This window comes from Electrophorus electricus, chromosome 11 (genome assembly GCF_013358815.1).
Source record: "Electrophorus electricus isolate fEleEle1 chromosome 11, fEleEle1.pri, whole genome shotgun sequence".
NCBI classification, from domain to species: Eukaryota; Metazoa; Chordata; class Actinopteri; order Gymnotiformes; family Gymnotidae; genus Electrophorus; species Electrophorus electricus.
In genome coordinates this window covers 20,353,188-20,371,933 of record NC_049545.1, presented here as the reverse complement: position 1 = coordinate 20,371,933, position 18,746 = coordinate 20,353,188, and the positions used below count along the sequence as shown (strand labels likewise).

The 18,746-nt window shown below is 47.2% G+C and overlaps 1 protein-coding gene across 3 annotated transcripts in view; it reads left to right on the top strand.

Moving 5' to 3' along the window:
- The window catches only part of macrod2 (mono-ADP ribosylhydrolase 2), a 486,386-nt gene that overhangs the window by 125,062 nt on the left and 342,578 nt on the right, over positions 1–18,746 (top strand). For 2 of the 3 annotated variants that reach the window (XM_035531411.1, XM_035531409.1), the window contains exon 4: positions 16,451–16,480. The exons of the other annotated variant lie outside the window; for it this stretch is intronic. In XM_035531411.1, the coding sequence (XP_035387304.1) occupies positions 16,451–16,480 (30 nt within the window). The remainder of the gene's footprint in view (positions 1–16,450; positions 16,481–18,746) is intronic. 3 annotated transcript variants of the gene reach the window in all.

Genomic DNA, 18,746 nt, shown 5'->3' with positions numbered 1-18,746 from the left:
GACAGGACCGGTCTGGTGGAGTGGCGTCCGGCAGGGGCGTGGGGGAGGGATCCATTTCGCTTAAGTGCGAGGGACTCAGTAGGGTTAATGTGAGGCGACCAATACCGTGATCGGGTTTCCTTTCAGCAGTCAGCTGCAGCCTGGTCCCTCTCATGGAGCCCAGCCCCAGAGCACACAGGAGATATGCTCTCCAAATCACAAGTCTGATGGAGAGCATGTTTCCATGGGCTCCGTTACACAGCCGGCCTCTCCTGAACAGACAGGTCCCGTGCATTAGCACAGACCACGCATGTGCATCTTCTCTCGTTAATGACGGAGGCGCTTAATAAACCCCAAGCCTGATGGCCTGGCTACTCGGTCCACTAAGCCTCCCTCCGTCTTACCTTCAGGCCTGTGCAAGAAAACGGGCGCGATGGTTCGCCTTTTTTGGAAAGGTTCCAAGCAATTAAAGATGGTATTCGGTTGGAACACGTCAATGCCTGTGGGGCTGGTGTCTGGTTCCCTGAGCTGGGCTGAGCTGTGGACAGCTCTGGGAGACGCTCGAGATGGATCTCCACTCTGGCTGATGGGCCTTCCTATGATGAACCGCACCTGAAGAAAATGTGAAGAATTCCAGGAGTTGCGGGGAGTTCTTCAGCACAGAGGTTCAACATACCCACGTACAAACAGGCTGCGCCTCCAGCATTTCTCCTTTCAACATCGACAAACTGTTTAACGGCGAGTTCCGAGAGAATGAGAACTGGGGTGCAGATTTACCTGCAACGCGCTCTGTGAGGGAAGGAGCGTATTGCGGTCAGCGCTGAGAGAAGCACTCAAATCCTTTAGTTTATTAGTAAAAGCAGAAATCCAAAATCGGATCCATCATAAGCTAAAGTCATTTGACTGGTGCAGAGGTGCCAAGTCTCTAAATAATAAATAAACATATGAAGCAGATGTTCGAATGAGGGTTAAGTACAGTTTAGTTATTACACTCGGTTGCTCTACAGCCTTGTGGCCTGGGCTTTCCCGATCTGATCTATATGTTTTCTCATGCGAATGGAAGGAGAAGGAAACAGTTTCTCGTTTTCAAGGGGAAGCTAGCTTGAGAGTGTCGTGTGTGTGCGTGTGTTTAAAAGAAGAAAAAAGAATGTCAGTGAGAAAGCATCTTTATCTTTGTCTGAGTGAGTCTGTTTTTTCTTAGCTTAAGTGCTGTGGACCGATGGCGTTCGTTTTGAGATAAGCCAGTTAAATGCTCTTGCAAGTTTGATCCATTTATTTATTTATTTTAAAGATATCTGTGCTTCATAAGTGATGAGAACGTCACGAGCAATGGCCACTGCTGGTGCCTCCTCTGTAATTAAGCTCCATTGATGATCACAAAGTCTCACTCCTTTGAAGTCTTCTGTTAATCCTGACAGTGTCGTTTTCTTTTAGTGATCGGGGAGGAATATTTAATAATAAAAAAAAACCAACATGCCTGTTCCACTGTTGTATCAAGCTCCCCCAATGCTTTGTCACATGCTTCTAAAGTAAATGTTCATATTGGTGTTTCTGGATGCACTGAAACCTAGGATTATGGAACTGGGGGATTCTGGGGAAACTCTACTATATGAGTGACATTTCTGGCTTTAGAAGCTTAACAGCCTTTTTGAACCAGAAGAAGCAGCGTCTCCTTGTCCTGTAACCGAGTGAATATGTTGAAGCCTGTGTCTGTGGTGCTTTTTGAGCCCTAATAATGTGTTCTTCATCTTTCTTCATCGTGTTTTGTTTTACATTCTGAAGTGAAGAAAACTTTTTGGAAAATGGGATGTTTGTGCCAATGCAACCCCCCCGAGTGAACAGAGGAAGTTGTTTATTAGGACTGGGTCCAACTGCAGCCACTTTCGCTCAGCTGCAAGCGTAGCATCCAAAGTAGCAATGATTGAATGAAGTGTGCACCAGATGGTGACTCTCTGAGTGAGAAAGATGGATAGAAAGAGAGAGGGAGCAGGAAAGAGGGTGAGAGAGAGAGACAGGGAAAGAGGGGCAAAAAAAAAGACCATGATATGAGCCAGACGCGAGTTAACGTGGTTTAGCCTACCTGTGTTCATGTCTATGTTCACGTCTGGTCTCTTCCTATCCATTTTGCTGACCCTAACTGAATTGACTTTTAATCACATACGCATTTAGCCCATCTGTTCCTCAGTCACTGTAATTTTCCCGCAGGCCGCTCGGCCAAGTGTTAGAACTAAACCCCCGACAGCTAGCATGCTGCAGGTACAGGTGTAGGTGGAAGGTCACCTTGGCAGCTGAACGACACCTAAGCAACGGGGTCAAGCCGCCTACAAGCTCGGAGGTTGGCCAGAAGTGCCGATTTAATGCTCTTTATTAAAAATGGCCTCCATTAACTCACAGGGCTAGATTTAGCTTGTATCCACCTAAGCAACCAGAACTGCTTAGATATTATCCATCACCACAACGGCCTCAGTGAACTAATAGCTAGCAAAAGGTATTCTGTGATGGTAAATCTGTTTTCATTGGAGCGTTGCGAGGAAGGCTGAAGGCAATGACCATACCTGAGTATCGAACCCAGGGCCAACAGGTGGTAAACATGTACCCTGGCCAACCACCCTCTCTTTCAGGGAGGGACGGCGTGCTTCACGCTGCCTTCAGCCTTTGTTGCAAGCAGCCTCGAGAGCAAAGCTTACTGGCTTGTACGTCTAACACAAGGCACCCTTGCGATCCTGTTTGGTGAGTTAATGATGTTAATGACAGATTCTAGAGCAGATATCTTTGAACCCAATTTCCAGTGCTGGACTTCGCAATCACTGGTCGTTAATTCATCAGTGTGACTGATTGGTAACTTTTCTGGCACACTTGACACCTAAGTAAAGGAAGGCAGGAGAATCTGTAGTATGGACACAATTTCGGAGCACCTAACTGATTTAACTTTCTGTGGAATTAACTACATGATTACAAAATCCTGTTTGGATTTGCGATCTGGAGTCTTTCTCCTCTTTCTGCTTCCTCAGATGAACCTTGTTCTCCTCTCTTTGAGTCCATACTAAAGAAAAACATTTTTTATTTTTTTTTTACAAGAAACTTTGAAAGACACCTTCAAAACACCTTTGCTGCAAAAGGTGAATTGCGGTCCTGTGTCTGTCCGTTAAAAACTCTAAGCTGTGTTATGAGCTAATGGTATCTCGCATAAAACACTCCTGAGATTTACACCTACAGGTGATTTCTGTTACTCAGAATACACAGTGCAGGCCTTTCTCTTCCCACATCTCCGCCCATGAGCTGTTTAGCTTCTGCATCCAACTGAATGGTGGGCCAAAGTAAATAATTTAGTTTGTGATCAGGTCGGTCCAGTGTGCTGACCCACTGACTGCCTGCCTCTGTAACCCCCAAAGCCCTTCTGAACCTGCCATGTTCTTTTCTCTGTTTTTATTGCAAATTCCAACCCACCACCCAGTACTCCCTATTAACATTCTTCCAGTGATGGTGGGGAACAGGGAGAAAGAGATTTATTTCCTGATACCCAACAGCCAATCGCTGAGGGAACCTGGGATTTGTGTGCTTCCGGAAGTCGTGCGCCAGGGGACTGTGTTTGGAGCGAGGCTGTTTGCTTGTTCACGCCAATCACACTCTTGTTCTGCATAATTTCTTGGGTGTACCCTCCCCGGAGGACACCGTTCAAAAGCTTTCCGTTCCACTCTGTTTCAGAGCAATATGTGCGCGAATGCAAACTGGGGGCTGATGATTTTGCTTACAAAGTACCCACTCCCCCTCCGAAAATGGATTTGAATATTTTAGCTGGTGCTTAACCTGAAGCCATCCAGCTGTGCCGGAAGGGTCACATGACGAATTACAGCGTTTTAGCGCTCTCAGCCTCTACACCACTCACTTCAAGGGCCTGAGCTTTCATAGACTTTACGAGACCTTGCCAGGCTACTTATGCTGCTCTGAAACGGGTTTCCCTGTAATATATCCTTTTAAATGGAATACATTATAATATATTGTAGATGTGTTCCAAAATCTATTCTAAAACGTTTTCAACATTCCACTCCACGTTGACTATCATTAGCTTCTGCTTGGTGTGCTTGCACAGTTGATGAAGGACCTCTGCCTGAAATGTTCCTCTGGAAACCTGTGAACTTCAAGGTCTAATATCTCTGTACAATACAGAAAGTTCCCTTGCTTAATCTAGCCAACATTTAAGCTAATGTTCAATCTAGCAACAGTTTGTTTTTTATTTATTTATTTTTAAAACTAGCTAGGTTTGGCAGAAGTGTCACATTCGGTAACTGTTTTAATTGGCAACTAGAACAACTGTGTGTGTGTTTTGGCCATCCACCTGCTTGGATTTGATGTCCCGTATGAGGATGGTTGACATGAAATGCTGTAGTAATTAGGCAGGTAGCACTCTGGAGAACGGGAGAGAGCCTGGTGTGGCATCAGTGCAGTAGACAGGCACGAAGGCAATGCCTGGCGTTCTGGGAAAGATGATTTAAAAATGAATAATTGAACTTTTAGGACAATGGTGCTGTCGTTTTCTAGATCAGGCAGAGAGCTGCTTTGTTTCCTGTCACGCTTCAGTACACGTCACCGCAGTGCCACGGCAGAATCTGCGAGTTCGTTTAACCTGACAAGCGACTGTGTTTAACAGCTGGGTCCACACAGGCTTCCGATCGCCTTAACGCATTACCTAATATTAGTCTGTGGGTCGCGTGTGCAAGTTTGTCGGGCCGTCTGTGCACCGAGGCTCCTGTGCTTCTCAGCTCCTGCCTACACCGAGATCAGAGCTCAGCAGAGCAGGTCCCATACCAGGATTAGACGCGCTCGCCATGGAGCTGCTTTTGTGCTCGCTGTCCCCCAGTAGAGTAATGCAGGCTTCCACTGTGATAGAATACACTCCATGTAAGAGAGGAAAAAAGGCCGTTGATTAGTAAAATCGGAGAGAGAGCTACACAGCCGGCGTAGCCACCGTACGGGCAGGGACGTGCATGGGGTGGAAAGAAGCGAGGGACAATGTTGTTTTTTTTAAACCTACACAAAAAATGAAAGGTAAACAAGGAAGTGGATGGGGGAAAAAAAAAACCCAGTACATAATCTTACATAATTCCATGTACAGCTGTTTGGTCTGAAAACCGTGCAGAGCCACAAAATGGCAGTGAACGATTGGCTCATGGCTCAGAACGACTCCGGTAAAGACGCCCCGGCGCCATATGCAAACTTCAGCCCCGCGGCCACACCAACACCGCGCTGAATGTTACCCGTCTGCGGCAGCTGCCCTCGGAGAGCCGCGAGGTGCTTTCTGCGGGTTTAAGCGGCGCTGGGGCGTGAGGGTCGAGGCCAAATGCAGGACTCCCCGCTGCTCTTAGACAGCAGCTGCAGGTTCATGGAACATGAGCGCTGTACACAATGCCTGTGTAACTAGAAACCTAGGTCATAAATATACACTATATTAAATAAGTCTCAAAAATAAGATCGTTACACGTATCCAGCTTTGTCTTTGGTAATATGACGTTTTGCCCCATGGAGGTTCGCCACCAGCATAACCGAGTGAAATGTTCTCCGTCTCAAATAATAATAAAAAAAAAAATCTACCGACCGAGTTGCCCGATCATAACAGGAGCCAAGTCCGTCGCTTAAATTTGGCCATCTATTTGTCGAAGTGGTTTACTCTCTGAAAACTGCCGCTTTCAACAGAGCGGTCTTATTAAGCTCTTCCGGTTCTTAATAAGATTCTTTCTGCTAGAATGCAAATTGTGCAGTCGTAGGATTCTTCCGCGCTGCTCAGACTGTGAAGGGCGCTGAAGGCAGGGGCTGCCAGCTCTGTGAGAATGAAGAGAGGGGGTTTGAGGACCCAGGGTTTTGGTGCAGCGTTCACGTTCACTGTGGAATGATGCCAGTTCGTCTGGAAGAGGGATGCAAAAAAACTAAGTACGTTTTGTAAAAGTGCCTCTACCCCTTTTGTATCCATTGGGGATATTTTTGAAATTCGAATAAAAGCCTGGTTAGATCTTCCAAGTTTATATTCAGGTTGATTGAATTTTTCTTGCTGTCAGATTCTCTGTTTAATGCCTTTTTGTGGCATTGCAAAGCAGTGCCATTTTAAATAAGGACTGAGCTAGTCAATCAATTCATGAACAAATGTGGCCTTCAAGATTAAGAGGACATTGTTTGCCTATCCATTAAACGTTAAGGTGTACCTCCACCTCCGTGGTTTGTAGCTGGTGGTTGATGAGGGAACCCAGTAAAGCACACTTCAATTCTGAATGGAATGCACTGCAGGTCTTCATTTTGCTTCTGTGCTCTGCTTTAAATAAACTCCAAGTCTTTTACCGTACTCCAAAAGAAGTGCTACTGTCATCTGTATAGCACTCTGGACCCCTTCTGAAAAAGGGCTTCAGATTGCATATTTCAACAGGAGAAACAAAGCAGTCGTTTTAGGGTAAACTTACGTCAGCTGTTTTTGAATTGTCTCTCTAAACTAATGAAACCAAGAAGGGTTTCTCTCAATGTGTGTACAACGCAAAGCCGTAAGAAAAGTTTGCTAAGAAAGCTGCAAAATCTTGCTAATTGCAACATCTGCAATGTAATGTCTGAAACTGCAGTGTAAAAATGGTTCAGGAATGAAAACTTTTCAATTGTGGATAAAGTTGTCAGAGTTGTTCGGTGCGTTCTGCTTAAATTGTTTCTGCATTGCAACATTACGCAGCTTTATCACGCATCTTAGAAGTGGACGTGGCCCGAGTGCACCTTGTGAAGGTTCTCAGGTCTATCCCAACTTATAATAATACACTGAAGCATCAATGTGTATTTAATAATAACCATGTAGGGGTTCAGCGCAACCCAAGACCTAACAGGCAGCGCTAGTCTCTAGTTCACCACAGGTCTCCCCTAAGGTCGTGCCAAAGGTCGGCCCAAAGCTTTCAAGCGCTGATCAGAACTTTCTGAGAGTCAGAATCTCTTGTTGCAGGATTTCATTGTCCTAAGCAGCCAGGCCTGTTTAACACTTCAGCGAAATGCCCTGTTTCTCAAGGTCTTAGGCATTTTTTTTCCTCACTGCATTCCACCTTGTTTTCTTTCCTCTCCCGCTTGTGCTGTCAAGCGTGCACCGAACACGTTTGAGTTTCCTTCGTGCTCCTGCGTACACAGCCTGTTAGCTGTGTGCCCGTTGCTCATTATCCGGCGCCGTCAGACACCGCGCGGCGAGGTGCTTTTGCGTCGCAAAGCCTCTGCCTCTTCTGTGTCTCCGTTTCATGAATGTCCCAATAAACGGACGCCTTAATTTCCTTTGCCTTCGTGGGTTTTCACAGGCAGGTGAGACGCCTTATTGGTGCAATATGTGGCAGCGATGATCTAATTTTACTCCCCGCGCTTGGCCCCAGGCACTAATGATAGCATACAGGATATGGTGGTAACCTTATTTATCTTGCCGCCTGTTCCCCGCGACAAAGACTGGCCCAATGCGGGTGGTGCTGGCGTCCAGCGCGGGATTAACACCCTGACCACGCCATGCCAGCCATTCTCTTTGAAGTGCACAAATCTGGTTTGTTTTCACTCTGAAGAAAAGGAAACAAATAAGTGAATACCTTAAAGTTTGATGGGGGGGGACCATGAACTGTTTTATCTTTTTTTGTTGTTGTTGTTTTTTTGTTAACATTTTCAAGTGCCCTCATGAATATTGTTAAGGCAGTTGGACAGAGGACAGATCAAACCGGATCAATCGTTTAGGATACATCTTTCATCACTGTCGACTTGCTCAGTCTTCATGACCTCTGCACCCACCCTGAAGTGCTTGTTTTGAGTTGCTCTCGTTCAAGATTGGTGTGCAGTGCTGAGTGCACTATAGTGAGTTCCCATCACTTTGTCTCTTTTGTGTATCTGCGTTTTTTTTTTGTGAATGCTTGTAAATACCGGCTCGTTTGTCCCTACAGTTTACCTCAAGGTAACGTCTGGAGCCGCGGTGGTCTTTAACAAGTACAAACCTTAATCTCTCTTAATCTGCTCTGGCACCCTTGTACAGAACCACTGACCAGGGCTTGCGTCTGGTCCAGACGTGCTCAGAACCCTCCAAAATGTCGGGCGCCGGCCTATACTCCTGTAACTCATGCACGGGGGCCGTCGCCGGCGGGGGGAGGACAGGATTAGCCAGGAGGAATTCCGAGAGTCGGGAACATTGGCCGCGCGTGTGGCCACTGACCAGAATAACAGAGCGCTTGCTGAACAGCCACTAGCCGCTGCGAATTTCCTGTCTCCCAAAGAACTCCCGGCTGTTCTTTTGTGTTCGCTGTCCATCCTGGAGCGCTGGCGAGCAGTGTGCCTTGCAGGCAGGATAAACGGAGTCTGTGAGTGTGTCAGTCCAGGCCTTGTGCTGCGCGTCTCGGCCTTTATTGTATTTCGCATAATAGTCCTACTGCACCTATTTCTGATTCACTGGTAAGCTGACAATAAAGCCAGGGAGGCCTGCATGCCATCCCACACGCGTTTCTGGTATTTTTGAAGGCGATGAATCACAACCCCTTGCGCGATACGTTAGTCTGGGTTAGCATTTTCCAGAGAGAGAGCGAGCGCACCATTACAGTGTCATTCCACTGTAGCAAGCAGTCATGCCCAGTGCATCGGGTGTAGGAGGGGGGAGAGGCCAGGCGAGCAGCATGGGCTGAGCGAGATTTGATGAGCGACTACGGCCGAGGGAGGCAGGACCGTGGGTGGAGGCGGGGCAGGGGATCCGGCGAGACTGTGCCGTGAGAACTGTGGCCATGCAGAGATTTGAGAGGTGGCGAGAAAACCCCAAATGTCCAATTTGCCAATTAAAGTACCAGGGGCTTAATGACTAACACATTTATGAGTGTTTGAACAAGCGTCAAGACATAAACGTTAAAATATACTGCATCATCAGCATATACAGTCATCAACATTTTGGCATTTATTATTATTATTATTATTATTATTGAAGTGAGTCTATAATGAAGGATGAGAATGCTTCTCCCTTGAAGCTGAGAGAACTGTTTCAGAGAAAAGTCTCATTTTGATGAGAATGGCATTACTATTGTAACTTCATGAATTATGCAACCTAGTTTTCTTTTTCTGTCTTTCTGATTTAGAAAGTGCTTTCTTATTCGACACGCCATGATTATTCCAAGCCTTTCTGACTAAGATTGACAAACGCAGGATTGTCTTATTCCTACTTAATGAATGCCGTTGTTTTGATCTCATTTTTGGAGAAGTTCAGGGTGGGTGTTTGTGCAGGAATGTCTCGATATCCTATAAGAGTAATTTTGTGTCACTTAAATTCATTTTTTTTAAGTGTATAATTTCATATAAAGAAGGCATTCAGCTTGTAGTGTCCATAATGTTGTTCAGTTCAAAGCCTCAATGGTAGAGTACCATCATTAAGCAGTTAAATGCCCATTACATAAAAGTAATTATATATCTATATATAAGAGGAATTAGAATGGGTACTACAATTGCACCATGCTATGCCACCCTCTTTGTAGGATTTGTTGCGGTACTTTTTTGAACAGTATGCTGGGCCTGTACTCTGTGTTTCTAAAATACAAAAATACACGGATGGCATTTCTGGTCCTGCTACATGCACATTTGAATGGTTTATTTCTTCATTCTTCACGTTCCACCCATCTCTGGAATGTACATGGAATATTGGTACATCTTACCATGAAGATGACCCTTTTGGATGTTTCAGCGAAGCCTGGACATTCCTGTTTAAACACCACCATTTATTACAACCCTACAGGCTCTCATTCCTATTTGAAATGCAGCTCTTCATCCCTTACTCACAGCTACTAAGACTGAAAGGCGCTTGCAGTGAGAACGAAGGCTTCCTCTTCAGTATGGAGATGTGTGAATATTCTCATAACTGTGGGTTTCCCGAGGAACTCTTAGAAGGTACTCTTTTCCCGTACAGAGAGTGGACGTGCCATAAACAATCTGACCTATAAACAATCTGCCATTGAAAGACACTTCAACACTTCAGAATCCACCAGGATGATTCAGAGACCACATCCTTTACACTGGAGAAACCAACAGAAGGTCGCTGGTTGGTGTTTTGAACACCTTCAGAATTAAGGATCCAGTTTTTCTTTCTTCCAATTTTAATACTCATGGACACTGCATTTATGACATATCTGTTAGCAATGCCAGTTGTTGCTATGGCAGCGATGAAATTAGGAAACTCAAAGAACAAGAGCTGATCTATAATGTTGGAACTTCAGAACCCCTTAAAATGTTATAATTTAAACATCTACTGTTTCATATATAAACTGGCTCCTCCTACTGCTAATTCAGAAGCACTTTGCTTGCACAGCTGATTTTATATATATATATAATATTGCATTTAAGGAAAAATTCATCGCAATATAAACTTTCATCCAGTCTTTGTAGAGATATGTAGCAGAGCTCCATGTTAGATGCATGTAGTAGACACATGTGGTTGCCTCTTTGGTTGACTTTCTGTGGACAGTGAACTGACCTTGTGCGGTGTGAGGAGGGAGGAGAGCTTTGATCACATCCACTCACAGTCTGTCTCCACTCATGCCGCTGTGTGTGTGTGTGTACGTGCGGGCGTTTGTGTGTGCATGAGCATGTGTGAATGTGTGTGTGTGTGTGTGTATGTCTATGCGTGTGTGCGTGGGTGTGTGAGAGAGATGAGAGCTCCTTCCTGGTCCTGTGATTTGTCCTGCTTTGCAGCTCTGTGCTACATGCGGATGTTCCTTGGGGAGCTCTCGCAACCATAAAGAACAAAACTGCTGTGTGCAGTTATCACACCGTGCTGAGTTTGGCCCAGGCAAAACCACATGCATTTTTAATAGGCTGCAAAATAAAAAAATACAGCCCGACTCTCTCTCTCTCTCTCTCTCTCTCTCTCTCTCTGCTTTTATTGTACTTTCTAGCTCCTTTCCCTGTACTATGGAGGGGGGAGGGAATATGTGGGTAGTTGAGGATGGTGGGGGTAGGGGGGGTAGTTGAGGGTGGTGGGGGTAGGGGGGGTAGTTGAGGGTGGTGGGGGTAGGGGGGGTAGTTGAGGGTGGTGGGGTTAGGGGGGGTAGTTGAGGGTGGTGGGGGTAGGGGGGGTAGTTGAGGGTGGTGGGGGTAGGGGGGGTAGTTGAGGGTGGTGGAGGGTAGTGAAGCCGAGTGTGGGGGTAGGGGGGTGTGAGCGGTTGGAGGGGAATGTGGAGAGTCGATGGTCTGCGCAAGAGTCCAATTTATGCAGGTCTCAGTAGCTAATGATAAAGAGGCTCATCATTACCAGCAAAACTCATTTCAATTTAACGCTGAACTGCACTAACGCTGAGGCAGACTGTGGCCAGTATCTCGTGTGTGTGTGTGTGTGTGTGTGTGTGTGTGTGTGTGTGGTGGGGGGGTGTGTGGGGGGTCACCCCTGATGATACATCCAACATTCAGCCCTGACTGTCAGATCTTGTTGGACTGACTTGTGAAGTAGTGGTGTGTGTGTGAGGGAGGGAGGAGGAGAAACTCGCCGACATTAAAAGATCTTGGCACTCCCATTTCCACTTGACTGGGGTTTTGAACTGTCGATTCGAACCCGGCCTGACATGCTGCAACACTGTGAACTGAAGCACCTAAGCTCAGTCTTTCATATGAAGCCTGCGAGAGAGTAGAATAAACTCAAAGAAGATTCCAGAAAACGGCTCGGCCTCCGAGCAAGCGCCGTGTTTCTCCCCCCGTGGGTCCTGCTGGCCTGCACGTCCGCGCTACACGTTCGGCCTCGCGGCCCAGAGCCGTTCCACTTCCTCAGAACCCACATACCTCTGCAGGCCTTTCCTAAGCACACAGGCGTGAGATTCTAGACTGATTCTGGTGTCACTGGAAAGAAATCAAGGTTTCAGACGAAGGTCGTGTTACTCGGGTTTCGTCTGGATGGATTCACAAGAATGCAAAGCTTATTAAGCTCGTCGTCTTTGTCGGTTATGAAACGTGGTTTCCTGTTGTTGCCCGTGAGCGCGCATGCTTCTGAGCGAGATCGAAGCCAGCACCTTCTGCGTTTGGTGATCAGCTCCCTTCCCTCGGGAAGATGTCCTGCATGCCTGTGGGGGATGATGGGTAGTAGTGTGCTACTTTTAGCTGTGGTGTGTAATGGCTTAGTTCAAAGAGAGACACAGGACAGAAGTGTGATTTTGTGTGTGTGTGTGTGTGTGTGTGTAAACCTGATAGAGGATGTTGTCACAATTGAGGCAGGTGTTAGAAACTTCTCTACCACTACTGGCTAATGACCAGCTCGTGCATAGGTTTGTGTGTTTGTGCGTGCGTATAAACTTAACCAGCTCGTCACTGTGCTGTTAGATTGGGGACTCTGAGGCGTTTCGCTGCAGTACTTCCTAGCTACACTCTCCACATCTCCCAGATACATCTGGGTCACAGCAGGAAGCGTCCTTCAGCCGCTGGCCGTCTGCGTTTCCCTCCCCGTGGGACAACGGCACGATGGCGCGGGAAGCAGAGTGCGCGACTTCCTCTCTGGCCGCTCCTGTTCCAGTGCGGCTGCACGCGGCTCTTCCTGGCGGGGTTGGTGGGATAGTTGCTACCCTGCCCACTGAAGTGAGCCGTGATGGGTTTCACACCTCTGTGCTTCTCCCAGCCGGCAACTGAGCTAAAAGGTGTTAAATGTTGGTGGTTTAATTTTGACAGATACGTGTGATGAGAAAGAAAGAAAGAATAGAACAGAATGTCCAGACGACCTTTTGTAGCTGGTGGACTGAACTGTGCTTTCCTTGTGGTTGTTTTTTTAAAGACTGATTGACCTCCCTATGAAAGAGGCTCTGAAGGCTATTTTTTTTCTCCAGGACAGTTAGCAATGGAGTTGCATCTTAAATGCAGCCCACCCGCTAAGGACACTGAGGCAAACCTCGCTAAGGACACTGAAGGCCACTTCACTAAGAAGAACAAGTGTGAAATATCAAGACAAACAGCACCTGTTCTGCTTGTCACTTCTCAAGCTGTAATGGTGCCCATTAGCCCTGGAGTGGGGCTTGCGGCATGCTCGTCTGTCCCATGATTCATTGCGGTTTCTGCTCCGGCTCAAGCAGCTCTGTTGGACCTGCCCATTGCTCGTGTGCGCGTGCGTGCGTGCGTGTGTGTGTGTGTGTGTGTATGCACGTGCGTGTGCGCGCGCGTGTGTGTGTGTGTGTGTGTGTGTGTGTGTGTATTAGTAAATATGTCACTCCGCATCACTACACGAATAGCAAACCTCGGCATTCCTCGAACTATGACAGATCTCTCTTATTTGCTCCTGGTGTGTGAAAGTTTGCAGGTTATTCATCTCTTCTTCTTCTTCTTCTTCTTTTTTTTTTTTTGGAGAAACAGACAGCTGTTCCTCATTTGTTCTCATGCTCCCTGCCGCTTGATATGGGCTCGTCAAAAAAAAAAAAAAAGGCTCTCTTCATTTTGAGGATTTTAATGCATCCCTTGATATCAATTGCCGTAGGGTTAGTTTCGTTTCTGCCGTCCGCCGAGGTAACAGATAGTTCTCCTGCATGTGTAAGACATTTCTTGTGCTACCAAAGAGAGCGAGAGAGGGGGAAAAAGATGAATAACGGGAGAGGAGGAAAAGAGCTTTTGGTGTGACTCGCATCACACAGGGAGAGGAATATCACGACAAGCAAAAGAAGTAAAGAAAAGACATAGAGCAGACCAAGCCAAAGATTTCACTTGTACCTTCCAGGCCAACACGCTCCCCCAAGTCCCCGCTGAGACGCGGTGCTGCTCCCAGCGTGTATAGAGGTGAGCCGTAAACGGGCTTGGTTTGTCCTGCTCACCCAAAACATCGTGCTCTGCAGTGTCTCATCGATGAGCTTTCCCTGGCCCTACGTCCCTGGATGAGCTGGGTGTCCGTGACTCCAGCTGTACTGCACCAGTTTACACATATTTCCCACAATCCTGCATAATTAGGCGGAGGTTGGATTACGTTGGTAGGGCGCTATCTTGTAGAAAAAGCAACCGTATACATCACAGGTTGTGGTCGTCTTGACCGACGTGGTAAATATGGAACACACGCACACACACACACACACACACACACACACACATATATATATATATATATATATATATATATATATATATATATATATATATATATATATATATATATGTATATGTACGTTAGCTATATACATATGGGGCAGTGGTAGCTCAGTGGTTAAGGTACTCGACTTATTATTAGTTGCATTTATATAGCGCCTTTCTCAAACTCAAGAACACTTTTTACAAATATCACTCTTTTTAAAAAAAAAATTTAACACACACACACACACACACACACAGACCTGATGAGAAGCAGTAGCCAATTTTGTGCACAGCGTACCCCTGGGGGACCGCAAGAGGAGGAGGTGAAGACCAGGACAGAGCACCAACCCACGCAGACAAAGGGAGAACATGGAAACCCCACTCTGATAGGGACTTGAACCACCGAGCCTCCAATCAGAAGGTTGCAAAAGGCCCTTAACCCTCAGCTGCTCAAGTTGTGTTCAGGCATGATTGTAAATCACTTTGGATAAAAGCATCAACTAAATACTATAAATATAAATGTATACATACGATACTAGTATTACTGTGTAAGAGGTGTCCCTATGTGAGAAAGTAATGGGTCATCTTCCGGCCATCGAGGAATGGATGTCTTCCATCAAGATGTCTCACCACGGGTTGTAACACATCCTGGACCACACGTAGTTTCGTATTGATCCGTGCGGATCGACAGACTTTAAGCCTGGTTCCCGACTAAATGATTCTGGCATTGAAAATCTTGTTAAGTACCGGATCACAAAACACGTAACATCCTTCTGAGCTGAAGTTATGACAACAGTAAATCTGAAACATGTAACATCCTCCTGAGTTGAGATTATGACAGCGGTAAATCTGAAAGGCTGTGATTACTGATCTCCTACACTTTAATGGGCTTCATACGAAGTCTATTAAACATCCGAGGCTGTGAAAGTATCCGGTAAATGTGAGTGTTTTACAAGACTTTTATCTTTTCCGATCCTTTTATTGTTATACTTGTAATTGGATTCCATTCAGCCGGAGCGTGCTGTAGTGGAGAACCGGGACGTTTAGACAGGGCGACGGAAATGTCTCTCAGTGCTCAGAAGCACTGCAGGCAGGAGCCGCGCCTTCGCGGCCAGCTCCCAAACATTTGTTTATCTTCATCACTTTTACTGTTTGCGCAACAAAATAGCCCAGTGAGGTGCACGTTCTGGCAAAGAGGAAAAAGAAAAAAAACACAACAAACCGCTTTTGTCTTCCCGCCCACGCGCTCACGCGGCGCTTTTAACTTGGAACGGCAGTTGAGAGAAAACGGAGCATCATCCAAAACCCAAGCTCCTGCTATTTGGTTGTTTGTTTGTTTTTGTTTTTTTTCTTTCTGAATCTGGGGAGGTCATGGATTGAGGATTTGAAAGGATTGAGGATTTGAAACTGTCTAGCATCACCTACGTTAACACCCCCCCCCCCCTGTTTCTGGCTAGTGGATGTTTGGTTACAGTCCTTCTGTTGTCAGGTTTTATGGTTTTTTTTTGCTGCTGATGCCTGTTCCAGACTGGGGAGGCTGGGATATACAGAGTGAAGGGAGGTTTTCTCTCGGTGTGAACCGAGCGTTTGAACACGTCTGCTTTGCTTTTGACCTACTGCGCCCAAATTAACAGTGGCTTCTTAATCCGTCCTGCAATCAGGCCGGGGAAGCGAAGTGTCTGGAGGCAGGAGTCTCCTGTCTTCTGGGTTGTTTTTTAGTCCCCCCTCATTCGCCCGTCGAGCTTCTGCAGTCATGAAGTTTCTCTTTTACTCTCTTTGACGTTACCTTCCGATGACCCGAGGAACGGCAGATGTTTGTGGCTGGAGGGCTCCCAGCATTGCGTGAACAAGGCGCCCATAATCAGCGCCCGCTTGTAAGGCATGTTGTCGCCATTTGGACCGGAGGGGTGAGAAGCAGCACTGGGAATTCATCAGGGCTGTTTGTACTCCTGTTATCTGGGCTAAGGGAGAGAGAGAGGGGTTTCATAGAGCTCCAGGGCTCCGCCCCCTACCCCTCCCAGCCAGGCTTCTCTATCAAAGGTCTGAAACCCGACATCAAAGAGGCATCTGTTTAGAGTCACTCTGCCGGCCCTCCGTGAAGCTGTCCGAGTGCTGACGGAAAGCAGCTGACCGTGCGAGAGTGGCACGGTGCGCAGACGCACGCACGCGCCCTAGCTCACGCACACGCGCTAGCACACGCACACCCTAGTGCGTGCGTGCGCACACACAAGAGCGCACACAGCCTAGCACCTTAGAAACCTCCCTTCTGAGTGGATCTACCTTTTGAGAGTGCTTGACCTTCGAGGTCCACGTCTGTGCCAGCTCTTATCTAAATAATGGCGTCCTCTTTGAGGTGAAGTGTTTTCTCTTTGAAATGTTCTTTAAACCTGCCACTGATCCTGTCTCCTTTCTTCTCATCCCTCTTTTGTCTCCTCTACAGCGAACTCCAGTCTGCTCGGCGGCGGCGGAGGTAAGCATCCCGTCTGTGATCACTTTTCCATGGCATCTGGGCTCTGTTCTAGTCCTACAGCGTCCCGGGCCCACAGGGACTGGACCGCGGCGGCCTCTAAGGACAGAGCGGCCGCGTTTGGACGGGACCACGCGTGGCTGATTCCACGCCCCTATCCCCCAAATGTCAAACTATGCATGTGTCACCTGTCAAGCAGCGGATGAAATCGGAGGCCCGGGGTGGGTGGGTGGATGGGTCTTCATGCCACAGAACAAAGGTATATTTTCTTTCACAGTTTGGAGGGATTTTTCACGCAGTTTTGCCATGATTGAAATAATCATTGCACGAGGCACTGGCTTTGTTTATTCCTGTGTTCCAGGGTGTTACCCACAATCCCCCACCCCCATCAGGGCCTCATTTTCACGGGCAGGTTTCGGGACTGTACTTGATTTTTGTTCCCCCTTGTGAGGAAGCGATTAGCAGCCATGACACCCTACCCATGTCCCATCGAGCTCCACGCTGTGGCTCGTGTGTTATCTGATAAAGGCTGAAGGCCTCAGCCCCCTCTAGGACTGTGGGGAACTCCCCCTTATCGGGGGGGGGGTTAGAGACTTGAGGGGTTTGTGCCTGATTGAGATCAGAGGTCACGCGTCCGTGACAAAACCACTTACTGTAGCACCTGTCAGGGAATGGGTGTGACCGCGGAGCTGGAGGTTCAGTGCTGCCCACACGCCCCAATTATTGGCACCTCTGTGTATGTCACCGCGGTCCCCTCATTGATTCGTCACGACAGTTAACGTTTCGAGGGCAATTTGCTGTCTTCATTATTCTCCTATAATTGGCTCGTGCGTCGTGTGACCCGCCTGGCGGCGGGACAGTGCGTGCTCGTTTTCTCGGGCCGGTCTGTCGGTGTTCTTTGGAACATCCATACCTTCCAGAAACAGTCCCTTGATAATAACAATAAAAAAAACACAACCCCACGTTAAAAACACCACATCCTCTGGTCTCCGTCCCCCGATAGCGGCGTCTGCTAAGATAATTAACCCCCGCAACAAACGCCGGTGCTTGGTTTCACCAGCGGGGCCCCACTGTGCTTTGGTCAGGAACTCCATGCTTGGCATTAAGAAGCGCTAGGAAGCCTGGGAGCTGGAGTCCAGCCTTGCTGGGAGGCAGGCAGGTTAATCCTATGTAAATAATTGCTGGATGAAGGGAAAAATGGAATGACTGGAGTGAAGCCGGCACTATAAAAACCCATCTGGCTCAGCTGGGGAGGTGAGGAGCAGACTCCTGATTGAAAGCTCTTTGCGTGGCAAGAGATCACTGGTTGTATCATCAGGGGGCTTCTACCACAAAGCCGAGAGCTTTTGCTTTCTTTTTTCCTCTCTTCCTGTGTGTTACACACAAAACAAAGCCCATCATCCTTTTTCTTTTTATCTGTCTGAGTGTGTGTGTGGGGGGGAGAGAGAGAGAGAGAGAGAGAGAGAGTGAGTGAAAGATGGCTTTATCACCTCACTCTCTTTTATTGCTGCTGGATGACTGATATACCAACCTGTTGTTTTTTTTCTCTCTCTCGTCCCACCTATCATTTAGTGAGGTGAGAACCGCTAGCTGTGACGGGTTCATCCTGGCTGAGACCTCTTTAGAAAGACAGCACTTTCTCTTATCTGCCCAGTGCGCTTTCACCTCTTCCTGGAACGCTATCCAGGGGGAATCGGGTTGGATTTCAAACAGCTTGTAATGCACTGCGAACTTTGGGTGGCTCAGAGAATCACGGTCATTTGATTGTTGTGGTAAACAGCGTCTTCCGATTGGCCTGTAAAGTACGTTCCACCCCGTGGCGCCCTCGCTGGGTTCAGGAACTGTGGCAAACTGACCTTCCTGTTGTTTGACGGCAAAACTAAAAACTCAGTGCTAAATCAAAACCATCATTCAGCATGGTCCATATAAATACATTCCAACAGCAGAGTCCCAGTTACTTTTGAATGGTTATAATTCTTCTCTTTAACATGAAACTACAGGGACCACTACAGGACTCATGAAGTCACCCGTAAACAGCTACCGGAATGAATACGCTTTCTGTTTATTCTGCCCCTGGTGAGAATATACCATATGGGCTACTTTAAGCCGAACATGGAAATGACTTCTTCCCTACTGAGAAACCCTAAAGTACATAATACACTGTGTTTTAGGCTGTCGTCCTTTCTGTCTTACAGGGAGAGAGAGAGAGAAGGAGGGAGCAGGGGGCGGGGGGAGAGAGAATAAGAACCACAGTAACGGTTGTGGGCTT